Source organism: Chaetodon auriga, chromosome 21 (genome assembly GCF_051107435.1).
Source record: "Chaetodon auriga isolate fChaAug3 chromosome 21, fChaAug3.hap1, whole genome shotgun sequence".
NCBI lineage: Eukaryota > Metazoa > Chordata > Actinopteri > Chaetodontiformes > Chaetodontidae > Chaetodon > Chaetodon auriga.
Genome location: NC_135094.1, coordinates 13,297,369 through 13,309,982, shown reverse-complemented (window position 1 = coordinate 13,309,982; position 12,614 = coordinate 13,297,369). Strand labels below are relative to the sequence as shown.

The following is a 12,614-nucleotide window of genomic DNA, read 5'->3' as shown; positions in this document are numbered from 1 at the left end:
AGAAGCAGATTGCCTCCCTCAAACATATACACTAAACATGAGTTATTACCGGCAACAGGCTTTTCCTTTCCTTCTCAATATGTGTGTGTGTGTGTGCGTGCATGTGGTGTTGAAAGTACATATGCTGCTCTGAGACTCTCATACATTTAGGGGTCATGTGACTAACTGGTAGGTGTTAATCCTTCTCATGCTGTCTCTGCTCCAAATATATATCTGTTAATACTACCCGGGGTATAGCGGTCACCAAGTGATCCTATTTTACACACACTCCTGCTGAAGGACCGTGGGTGTGGGTGTGTTTGTGCGTGTCTGCATTTTTACCAATATATGGCATCATTTATGGAATGGGAAGTGGATAAACAGATTGAATTTGTTGTGCCTGTGTGTGTATGTGTGTGTGTTTGTTTTTGGCATTAGCATGCTCTGCTCTGTTGGAGTCGCAGCCTGATTGTGAGATTTCTATGTTAGAAACTGTACATGATGAAACCACATCATGATGCAGAGTGAGAGTGAGGCGGAAGGTAAAGAGAGACAGAACAGTCCGATAAGTGTTGCCCTGAGTGTTCAAAACTTCTGATGAAGAGGAGGTGAAGTGGAGTTGAGTGCTTGTACAGATTTTGGGTGCCTGTGTACTCTATGTTGTGGTAGAGAGGACCATTAATCTACAGAACCATTCCTTCTCACCCATACTATCACTCAATTCCATTCGAACAAACAGAGGACACAAGGCAGGAGATGGAACTCATGCTACTCATACTACCTTCATGCCTCCATTTCTACTCAATTCCTCTCCAGTTCACCATCCCTTTTCGTAAATGTTTTTCTCCAGCTTTCCCTCCTCCCCCACTCCCTCTAGGCTAATCTTGCTGACCTGGTTGCCGTAGTGACTAACTGTGGCTCCCCAGTCCCACTAACGCTGCCATCCTCTCTCTGTCCTGTGTGCGTGTGCGTGTACATCCCTTTGTTTGTATGTACACATAAACAACTGTGTACATGCGTGTCTGTGTGGACGTGTATGCGCGTCTTTGTCTGTGTACATGTGTGTATGTCAGGCGTGTGAGTTGCTGCAGGCAGAAAGGGGCAGAGTAGAGAGGTTGGCTCAGATTGTGTGTGAGCAGCGCTCCCAGCTGGACAGCTGCCCTGAGGCCACCAAGGAGCCCCTGCAGGAGCAGCTGGCCAGGGTCAGTACACACACACACACTTGCACCTCACAAACACATGCACAGGAAGAAGCAGTACCTACTGGAGTGTGTAAACCAGTGCAGATAAAACTCCACACGTAGACAGGCATAGAAGCAAGAATGCTCAAAACAAGTGGGAAATGCAACAGCTGTGCATGCATTCGCTGATAGAAGAAACCCAGAACAAAAGCCAATACTGTGTATTGACACTCAAAATAGAGGACAGGAGTTCACAAGAACAGACTCACATAGAAAGAGACATGTGATGCTTGCATACTTGGACTTGCATGTGAACATTCACACATTTTCTTTCCTGAGCAAACTTACTCTCCACCCCAAAGCCACCGTTGATCTTTACCTGGTTTATGTTCTCTCTCTCTATGTCTAACTCTTAAAGTTTCTATGTCTGCACCTCTCCTTGTTTCATCAGAAGAGTTTAGCCTGTGAGAGCATCCCAAGAGTTTGGCTTTGAGACCTGTTTGGCTGTTATACAATACACTGACATTTGGGCATAGGGTCTAAGGCTTCACTCTTTGTGTTTGATACACAACAGTATCCATCCATCCATCCATCCATTAGCTGTACTTGTTTATCCTTTAGAGAGTCACATTGGGCTTGAGCCAATCCCAGTCCACACTGGGCAAGAGGTGGGATATACCCTGGACAGGTCGCCAGCCAATCACAGGGCTGACACATAGAGACAGACAACCATTCACGTTCACACCTACAGGCAATTTAGAGACATAAAGATTAGCCTAACCTGCATGGGCTTTCTCCGGTTGTCCGGTTTCCTCCCACATAACAGTATGTTGATTTCTTGAGAAGACAGCCCTTTTAAATCGTCTGTGTTTTGGGGGAATGCTTACAGTACGCAACATGGTGCATGTTTGCTCAGATGTTGGTTATGCTTTGGTGCAGTAGTCTGCATGACTGTTAAGTGCTGATGAAACGTGAGGTATTTGTGTGTCTGGTTTGCTCTGTCTGTGCCAGCGTATTGTGGGATGAGAAAGTGCCTTTTCAATACATAATTGCTTGCATATTTCTGAGATTTTACAGTATGATTCACATTTCACCAAACGGGGAAACGATTCTCAGAACTTTGAGATCAATCAGATCAAGGACTTCAGGTTTTTATGTGTCAGGCTGTTGCATATACACTTAAATATATATCTGCTTCAGTGCTGCTCCAGAGTCCATGGTAAATCTCAACATTTTATTAAATTGATGTATTTGCATGCATTTTACCACAGTACATTCCCTGTGTATATTGTGAGTACAAATCCTTGTGTTTTTTTTACCTTCATGCCTGCATTTTGCATGTTTGCTCAAGTGTATGTGCTATAAAAGTATGTGGAGTTGCATTTGTCCTGTATGCATGCATTCCTTTGTCCCGCCTGTTCACCTGTGCTTTATTTCTTGTGCGTCTGTGTGTGTGTTTGTGTGTCAGGACTGTGAGGTGCTCGAGACGGAGACGAAGCGCTTTGAGGACCTGGAGTTCCAACAGCTGGAGCGAGAGAGCAGGCAGGACGAGGAGAAGGAGAACCATACGCAGCAGCTTCTCCGGGAGATCGCAGACTACCAGCGGAGCACCGTCAATCGCAAGGTGTGTGTGTGTGATGTATGATATTCTTTCATTTTTCAGAAATGCACACTCTAAATTGAAAATTCACCACTGAACATACTTTTTACTGTATTGTCTATATTTCCATTTTATTTGCGCAGTCGCGTATGTGACCATAACACTTATTTAAATGATGTGAAAGCATTAAATGTATTTTGTTTAGTAGCTTTGGCACTGTTGTCATGCTTCATTAGTGAGCCAAAAACACGTAACAAGTTTGATTTGCTTCACCTTCAGGAGCGGCTGTTAACTCTGAAGAAGCAGGCAGCACAGATTAGCCAGCAGGCTCAGCGAGAGAAGGAGAGCTTCTTGAAGGAGAGGAGCAACCTCGAAGCAATGCTGCAAAGGGTACAAGGATATCCATGTTTGCGTGCATGTGGCCATCCTTGCTTCTGTGTATGAATGGAAAGAAAACCCACCAGTATTTTTTTAATATTGTTTTTCATTTCACTGGTTTCTTTTTTCTCTCTGTTAGGAGAAAGAAAACCTCACCACGCTGGAAAGAAAATACGCTGACCTCACTGGTGGCCGGTGTTTCACTCTCAGGGAGGTAGGTTTGATTGACGGCTGTCGGGCAAGAACATGAGAACTGTCCTTCTCTTTGAACTCCTCAAGACTCTTAAAGCGGGATGGTCCTTCATGGTTCTTAATCTCTGGGGTTTCCTTCTCTGCTTGCTAGGATACAGCCTCTTTGGCTGATGTGTGTCGGTCTCTTAGCGATCGCTGGCGTGACACCACTTCAGCCACAATTTCTCTTCCTCCAGTCAACTTGTGTGCCCTCTCATCCCTTCTTTCCTCTATTTTTCTCAAGAATGCTGAGGTACTTTTGTCTCATTTTACTAATATATCCCTTTCTGTTTTTCTTATTCCTCCAGAAAGACTGTTTTAAATCCATCTTATCCTTCCCTCCTGTCCTTCGTTCCTCTTTTCCTCTTTGGTTTCTTGTTGTAACTGCCAGTCCCTGCAATGCAGGAAGGAAAGTTAAACTTAATTGCACAGCTTATACTCACATATTAATACCAAGGTAACCATGTAGGAATGTCTATTGTCTTGTGTGCTCAATGAATGTGAACAAAGCAGTGTTTAAATAACTTGTTGATAAGTGAAGGCTTTTTTGCTTTGAAACTGCTAACATCACCACCAGATTCTGCATCGTTCTAACAACTAATTCTCAAGTTTGTTGTAACATCTTAATATGGCTGACTCACCTCATGCTATGCCTCACCCCTTCTCTCTCCCCCATTTCTCCACATGGTACTTTCCAGGGCTATGTCACAGTCAGTGAAATCAATGAAATTTACTCACAACTTGGGGGGGACCCTAAACCCGCCCCTCACCCCACTCCAGCCAATGCCTCTCCTGAGTCCAGGGTAAATCCCTCTCCTGACGGCGACACCCCCAAACCACCAGAGGATGAGGTGTGTGTAGTGGTGTTAAGGGCTCACGTGTAGTTGAGCACACAGATGTAAATAATGAAAAGTGTGTGCGTGTGTGAGTGGTTATTTTCTCCAATTTCCCTCCTTAATTCTGCACTGTTTCAATTTTCTGACAACGTTCCTTTCTTCTTTCCAAAGCTCTGTCATTCCTCCTCACCTGCCGACTGTTACTCTTCTTCCTCCTCTTCCTCTGCCTCCCATCTAAATCCCCGCCCCCTCCCCAAAACGCCCTCTGTGCATTGGCCAGAGAACATGGTGTCATACCGAGACCCCTCTCCCCTCCCTGACTCTCCCCCACCTCCCCTTCCTGTCAAAACTCACCGTCACCGACACAGGCAGGTAATGTGTGTGTGTGTGTGTGTGCGTGTGTGTATGATCCTTTTTGTGTTCCAGCAACTGTGTGTTTGTATGTTTTTATGCCACAAACACATTGTGTAGAAACCAGAAATTGTTCAGGTAAATTCAGTTAGTCATAGTATGCAATTAAAAATGCTGATCAATCTAAATGAAAAGGCAAATTAGTCAGTATGGATTAAAGAAGTGGTGTATGCATTGCTCTTTGCCATGGTGTCTCCTTTGATAATAAGGAAAAAAGAAAGTAAAAGTAAGAAATTTGACATCCCACACACAGGGACAAGTCATTGCATTTTCCTTAAAGAAGCGGGACAGTGGTACATGACCTAAAATTGGCCTGAAATTGGATCAGTTAAGTTGATAATTAAGCGTGTACATCCTTTTCCTCTGTTGTGGTGTGGGTGTGTTTGATCAGCATTTCCGCTTGCTGGAAGAGAGGAGGAGGTCTGAGAAAGAGGGTGGCTCTCATCTAAGTGACACATTACCCAGGAAGAGAACCGCACACAGCACGACCCCCCAGTTCATGTGCGCAACGCTGGGACGCAGCTTCCCTAGCAAGGTACACACATGTAGATGGCGTGTACGCATAAATGACACAACTCATTACAAATCATTCAATGTCATACTGTTTGTTGGTCTCTCTGTGGCTTATCTTCTCAGATTCGACCTTAAGTTGTAGTGTGTATTATAAGTATCGTATAAATACTGTGTACATTGTATAATTTTGAAGATGCAAGTCAGAGTTTTCTGAATAACTAAAAACACATCTTCTTCATGGTTTACAGGCCCATCAGCCCCTGGTGCAGAGCACAAGTTGTGGCAGCATTCTTCCAAGAATTCTCTCCTTATCCAACAAGGAAACTGAATCTCGACGTCTGCATAAAGGTACAAATGAACTCACTCATGCCGTATCCGGGTTTTAATAAAAATACACCTTATATGGTAACATCTGTCCTTTTGAGAGTGAGTATGTATGTGTGTGTGTGTGTGTGTGTGTGTGTGTGGGTGGGTGTGCACCTCATTGTGTTTTGTTGGATTACAATGTTTCTCACTTGTTTATCTGGCAGTGGAGATAGTGCAGGAATGTAAGTGGAGGAGGACTGCTCCATCAAGTGCTGTAGAGTTGTGTGTGTGTTTCACTACTCTTCAGAGGTGCAGGTTTGAGTGTAAACAAGTAGAAAATTGCTACATTAGGTGCTTAGAGGTAAATGTCTTCTAAGTCATCTTGCTACCACAAACGTTAATCAACCATTTCCCATCATTAAGAAAATCTGCGGTTCACTCACCACAGACTTGTAATCCTTTTGCCCTGTGTTTGGGTGTTTGCTGACATGCGGTTTTGAATGCAGACTTAGCTGCTGGAAGATGAAGGAGGGTTTGTTACTTTAAGGACGCTGTGTCTTTTCTCTGCGTGGCGTGTGTTTGGTCATAGCTTTGAATGAAAATGTAATCACTTATGTGGATACTAACCACACGCATCAGCCAGTTTTGATCTTCCATGGAACGGTTTCATGGCTGCACTGACAACACAACAAAACACATTAGTATTCTGAGTGTTGTGTGCCTTGTGTTGGAGTAGTACTGCTGTTTTTCCTGACACTGGCACGTGTATCAGGTCCCTCAGTCCCTTTGGTCCCTTGATCTGGCTCATCAGATGGGTGGGTCTGCTGCATGGGGCAGATGGTATCAGGTTTTTATTCGTGTGTTTCTTCCTGTACCCACAGAATTAGTCTCCCTTTTAAGTATCTGCAACATTCCTTCTTCTACGTCTGAGGACATCTTTTGACTGCCTGGACTGCTTTTGTGACTCGCGCTGCCTGTACTCATTTAGCAGGATGTTTTTGTTTGTTTGAGAGCTCTGTTATTTGGATTTTTAACACGAGTAGTTGTAGGTGTGGATTTATTTTTCGCTGAACGTATTTAGAGCAAGCAATCACAGTGGCGGGGCTTTGTGATCCAAATCTGAAGCCACCTGGGCAAACTGTTGTCCCAGATGGAGCGACACAGACAGGTACAGCACAAGTGTGCACACGTGCTTAGGAAGAATAAGGAACATTAATCGCGACTGAAGCTGTTTTCTTTTTCTGTGTGTGCGTGTGTTTCCAGGTCAGCCCAGCTCCCGAGCAGCTTCCCAGACCAATGTCTACCTCGATTCTTTTGGGTACCGTGACAACCAGGCCTTTGACACAATGAGCGTGGATAGCACCGACTCCATTGAAACCAGCATCTCTGCTTGCTCACCAGACAACGTATCCAGGTAAGTGACACGTGTGTATATGCGGTGTACATTTCTGAGTCAAGTGTAAATTTGTTCAGCTTGAATATTTCAGTGTGAAGTAGGTGCTGACAAAAAACTTCCCAGAGCTACTTCCATCACTCCTTTAGAACAGTTTGGAAAAAGGACTGAGAGGAAACTGACAGACCAAGAAAAAAGTGAATGACTGAAAGGTTGAAAAGCTGAAATATGACAAGAGACAGAAAACTTGAGAACACACAAATGTCCTTTTGTGTTCATAATGTGAAACATTGACTGTAGGAAGGGGATGTGGGGGATGGGGAGACAAAGAGAGAAGAAAGTGAGTTAATGTAAAAAGTGTGTGGAGCTGCAAAGAAGAGGTTTCCCGCCTTTCATGGTCCCTCCTTGGAGAATAAGATGTGTAGAACTGTGTGTGTGTTATATGAGTTAAGGGGAACTGTTGATTAGTGTTGCACGGGTCAGGTTACAGAAGACGTGTTTATGTTTGTGTGTGTTTGTGTGTGTTTGTGTGTGTGTGTGTGTGTGTGAGAGAACCCTCAGGTTCAGATGAACTGAGTAAACCAGTACGAGTGTGGAGGTACATTTGGGGGTCCACCCCCTGTCCGGACTAAAACCATGTGTGCTTGCCTCCCTTCTCCCCTTGTTCTAGTGGTTGCATCTGTCTTTTGTCTCCCCTCCTCTTGTTTCTCTGAATGGTATGGTCCTGTTTCTGCAGCTAGATTTTGCACAGTCCCAAACCATTTGCAGATTGACCCCTCTGCAGCATAAGTTTTCCTGGAACAGGCTGCCTCTGTGATCCTCGCTATGGATCCAGTTGAATTGTGCACCGCCTCAGATTTCATTGGAAGACATGCATGGTGGAACCTGGATCAGTGCTGGATGAAAGTAGTTTTACGATAGAACTGTATTTTTTTTTTGGTCACCTTATGAGCGATGTGTCCTGTTTTCGGGAGATCTCAAGAAATCCACATACTTGAATAAATAGATTTGAACTGGGCTGGTCTTCACTGAATATGAGTGCGATTCCTTCTCACCGATTGAGGTAAGACATGGGGGGTGTGAGGAAGAGAGGAAATACGGATGTGTCAGTGAGGCTGGAGCTAGACTGGGTCTGTGTTTATGTGAGTAATGTAATGTATGTGTGCTGTAAAATTATCTGGAGTTTAACTGCAAGTTGAAGTCTAAAATATGGCAAATAATGCAGTCAGGGATATTGATTGAAGTCGGTCTGCCCATCATGTTTTTGATGTTGGATGGCATGTTGATTCATCTCTTCCTTGTTTCTGTCTGGGGTTTTTTATAATGAACAGGAAAGGCATCCACACTCTCAAATCTGTGCAAAAATCTCTTTAACATGTAGCCTTCTGTGGGGTTTTTATAATGAAAGTGAATGGTGATATTAGTGCATGTTAGTTACCTGTAAAACTAGTATGAAAATTGGCTATAAGCAGTTAGAACTATGGCAGGATTTAGCATGAGAGCTGTGGTGATTATACATGAAACTGGCAAGTGGTTTTGAAAAAATACCGGAGAGCGGGAAATAATTTTCTTTCCTCCGCTTCCTCTTGTTTTTTCATCTTTTCATACACTCCCTCCCAGTCCTTTTCTCTTTTTGATTACTCTGGGTACCCTACTTCTCTCTCTCGCCCTCCCTTCCTTCCTGATTTGTTTAGACTGAGTCTAATGTGTACCATTCATCTTAACAATGTTGTGACATCATCACAGATCAGCACTGGGTATCCATTTCCCTCTGGCTCAGGATAAGAGTGAATGTGTGTGCACGTTTGCATGGCAGAGAGAGAAAATGAGATAGAGAGAGAGAATATTACTGTTTAACAAGATTGAACAACACAGATCCCTTCCCTGTGATGTCAGTCAAGAATTCATATCATGTGTTGACCATCTGCAGTCTGTGAGACCTGAAGCTGGACTGGGCCAGCTGTTCTAAACCAAGGACAGACAGTGACACAGCAGAGAGTCAGACAGTCCTCCAGAGAGACAGAGAGGGGGGGAAAGAGAGATGCTCTGATCCTTAGACCAGCTTCCTTTACTAATGTGTTTCCTCTTTGATTTAGTGCGCGCACACACACACACACACACACACACACACACACACACACATACACACACACATAGTGTATAATTAGGAGTTTTCTCAGGAGAGGGTAGCCTTTTTGCTGGAATGCCAAACAGAAAACTTCAAACCATGACTGTGTGCATGTCTTCTCTGTGTATGCTGAACACACTTGAGAGGCTTGTTCTCAAAAATGGATTATGCTTAGTCTTGAATCAAGACTGTACTCCACCATCTCAGGAGTAACTTAAGTGCAAAGCTAAGTATATTTGTACACACACCTGAAAAACATGTCGAAAAGTCTGAATGGATTCAGTTTGTCACGCTTGCTGCTGGTGAAGGAGGTTTAATTCATTAACTTGGCAGCGGCTCAGTCTAATTACATCTTCAGTGTATTTTAGTTTCAGCCTTATGACCGTTGATATGTTTGTTTTCCATGACTGTGTGCCAAGTGGGTCATTGTGCATGAAAAGAAACTAATAAAAAAACGTGTTTGTGTGTGTGTCTGTGTGTGTGTGCTGCAGTGCCAGTACTTCAAATGTGGCCAAGCTGGAGGAGATGGAGCGTCTGCTGAGAGAAGCTCAGGCAGAGAAGCGAAGCCTCCTCGAACACAAGGTCCTGATTTCATCCTATTCGTTTTCACTGTTCAGGGTAGAGACATGATCCCATTTCTATCAGAGTGTATTTGTGCGTTTTAAAGCTTTGTAACGGTTTAAGTGAATTCCTCAGGAGCGAGAGATGGACATGCGAAAGCAGGCGCTGGAGGAGGAGCGGAGAAGAAGGGAAGAGCTGGAGAAAAGGCTCCAGGAGGAGACGAGCAGACGGCAGAAACTCATCGAGCGGGAGGTGAAAATGCGAGAAAAACAGAGGGCGCAGGTAGGAAAGACTAAAAGCTTTCTCTCACCAGTAAAAAAAACATGTTCTGGCTTCATTTTTACCTAAAAGATCCCTTTGAACTTGGTGTCACCTTTAGAGGGAATTAACCTTTTGCTTGTTTGACGAAGCGTCCCGTCTTGGTTCTGTGGAATACTTCCCTCCTCCTGCATGGTTTCAATCACGTCTGTGTTGACAGTTCTCAGTATGAGCTTCATACATCTTTTTGTTCTCTTGCCTGGACCATCAACTGTTGGCGGCAGAAGAAAGAATCATTAGTCTATCTTAACATATGATATGCATCTGCAAGATTATATAAACACAGAAGATATTCTAAAAACATTCCCTCTTCATTTGAGTGAACCCAGTCATTCTTTTCTCCCTGCAGTCCCGGCCACTGACTCGGTACCTGCCGGTGCGAAAGGACGACTTCGACTTGCGGGCTCACATTGAGTCGGCGGGACACAGCACAGACACGTGCTTCCACTTGTCCATCTCTGAAAAGACCTGCCGTGGCTACTTGGTCAAAATGGGAGGCAAAATCAAAACCTGGAAGAAACGCTGGTTCGTCTTTGACCGCAACCGACGCACCCTCTCCTACTATGCAGGTAGGCTGGAAGAAAACTGCCAGAGGAAGATGCAAATACACAGACAGCAGGGAATACGTGTGCAGAGCCTCCACATAGATACATTTACACTAATGTTTTGTATTTTCTATATTTTACTTGCATTTATGAAGGGAAATAAAAGAACAAATAGAAATAAAAGAGAACATGATAAAGTACATTTGCATACATTCATATTAAAAGCTGTGGTTCTATCATCTGCAGATAAGCATGAAGCCAAGCTGAAAGGAGTCATCTACTTCCAAGCTATTGAAGAAGTGTATTATGATCACTTGAAGAATGCACATAAGGTATGTGTTCACATGTGTACATACATGCAGTATGTTGCTACACATGTGATGCGTGTAAAAGAAGATGTGATTATCTTCTGTTTAATATCCCCATTTTTAAAATTCTTCTTTCCGTCTCCTTCCTCCTTCAGAGCCCAAACCCCTCCCTGACCTTCAGTGTCAAGACTCATGACAGAGTCTACTACATGGTGGCCCCCTCTCCCGAGGCCATGAGGATCTGGATGGATGTGATCGTCACAGGTGCTGAGGGATACACCCAGTTCATGGTGTAGTGAAGGGTCAGGATTGGCCAACGTGCTTCGACTCTCTGTGGCTTTAAAGACTACGTTCTCTAGCCTTTCTGTCTCCTTGGACTTTTTAACTTGCAAGATGCCTCAAGACGGTTTTTACAAAGGTTTTTTAATGTGGAGTTACTATTAGAAAACTCAGTTTGAGCTCTATTTGATGTCATTATCAACATCTCATTAACATGAACTCTGAATACATGACAGTGACTTAAAAATCCTCAGTGCCTAAACAATTTTAGCACGTCGTGGATGAACTTGTGGTCAATTTTGCAATGAGTTGAACCAATTTGAGGCCATTTCATATGTGTTTTAATCATTTTAGACCGTTGTCTGTGTACAGAGTAAACAATGCATATTATTTTATTAAAGGTAGTTGAGCGAATGCATTTTAATTTCATGTATCGTTACTGTGGCATTCTCAGGTCTTAACTGTGTGCGTGGATGTGCATGCATGCATCCTATGATCATGTGTGAATTTATACACGTGTGCTCAAGAAGTGCCTGTTTTGTGTGCATATTCTATGTACACGTCAAGTTACTGTGAGCTTCTAATGTAGCTCCAAGGTGCTATTCTTACATGGTGAATGACACTAATAAGACAAGTCACACCCTCGTGTAGAACTTTTTAACAGGGGTGTAATTACACACTCCACATAGTGGTTATCAATCATTTTCAGAATGGGTTACTGTTCTAGGTTAAGAATAATGTCACCACAGGCTCGGAAATGAAGCTCTGTTAAAACAACTGTTAAAACATAATCAGTGTCGGGTGACTTGTTACTTTCCAATATAAGGAGTTAAATAAGCAGCAAGAGTAATGACTACGGGCACAAAATTTTTTTGTACATTTTGTTTCTAAGTTGTAGTTAATTTTAAAATAGTTATGGTCCATTATCAACTCAAGCCTCTTGTTTGTGCCTTTTTTTTTTCATTTTTTGTGTGACAGTATTTTGACATGCATATTATCTAAATGTTTAAGAGCTACATATCTATATATACTAAATGCCAAATGTGGAAATATGGTCCTGAATGGTTTTGTGAGAAAGAGCCCTCGTAGGATTAAGTTGTCTTTTAAGGTGTCAGGAAGAAAAGAATCTATGGTACATGCACTCACTTAAGAGGCCTTTAGTCATTAAAAATGACTGTTTGTTGTGCTGCTTTGGTCCACTAGCTTTCATTGCATTGTTTTTATTGCCACTAATTCAGTGTTTTAGTTAAACCAACTATCACTAAAGCTGCTTTTTTTTTGTATATCATATTCCATGCTACATCTGAGTAATTCAGTCCACTGATCAGCACATTTATCATCTTGATTTTTGTTTCGTTTTATTGACCAAAGGAAATGTTTATGTGCTATAATGTATATGTGGTTTCTTTTCTTTGACTTCTCTTTGTTCATTACAATAAGGTCAGAATTATATGTTTTTACATGACAAGCAGATGGTTACTTTCCACCAACTAAAGGAGCTGTTACAGTGGAAGCTTCCGTGAGCTTAACTTTTTTTATATATATATATATAATTTTTTTATCCTGATCCTGTCGTATTTATGCCATTACCAGTGCATGTACCTTAATTTTGTATTTCCATATGAATAATAAAAATGCTATATTTTA

General features: G+C 42.8%; 1 protein-coding gene across 6 annotated transcripts in view; it reads left to right on the top strand.

Annotated features, from left to right (window-relative positions):
• phldb2b (pleckstrin homology-like domain, family B, member 2b) overlaps positions 1–12,614 on the top strand; it is a 39,897-nt gene extending 27,283 nt beyond the window's left edge. For 2 of the 6 annotated variants that reach the window (XM_076761678.1, XM_076761682.1), the window contains 15 exons: positions 1,053–1,181; positions 2,629–2,784; positions 3,040–3,150; positions 3,278–3,352; positions 3,482–3,622; positions 4,068–4,220; positions 4,377–4,577; positions 5,008–5,151; positions 5,378–5,477; positions 6,699–6,849; positions 9,448–9,538; positions 9,653–9,799; positions 10,185–10,404; positions 10,627–10,712; positions 10,844–12,614. In XM_076761678.1, the coding sequence (XP_076617793.1) occupies positions 1,053–1,181; positions 2,629–2,784; positions 3,040–3,150; positions 3,278–3,352; positions 3,482–3,622; positions 4,068–4,220; positions 4,377–4,577; positions 5,008–5,151; positions 5,378–5,477; positions 6,699–6,849; positions 9,448–9,538; positions 9,653–9,799; positions 10,185–10,404; positions 10,627–10,712; positions 10,844–10,984 (2,046 nt within the window). In that variant the 3' untranslated portion in view covers positions 10,985–12,614. The remainder of the gene's footprint in view (positions 1–1,052; positions 1,182–2,628; positions 2,785–3,039; positions 3,151–3,277; positions 3,353–3,481; positions 3,623–4,067; positions 4,221–4,376; positions 4,578–5,007; positions 5,152–5,377; positions 5,478–6,698; positions 6,850–9,447; positions 9,539–9,652; positions 9,800–10,184; positions 10,405–10,626; positions 10,713–10,843) is intronic. The other 4 variants (XM_076761679.1, XM_076761680.1, XM_076761681.1 and 1 more) reach the window with 4 other exon arrangements.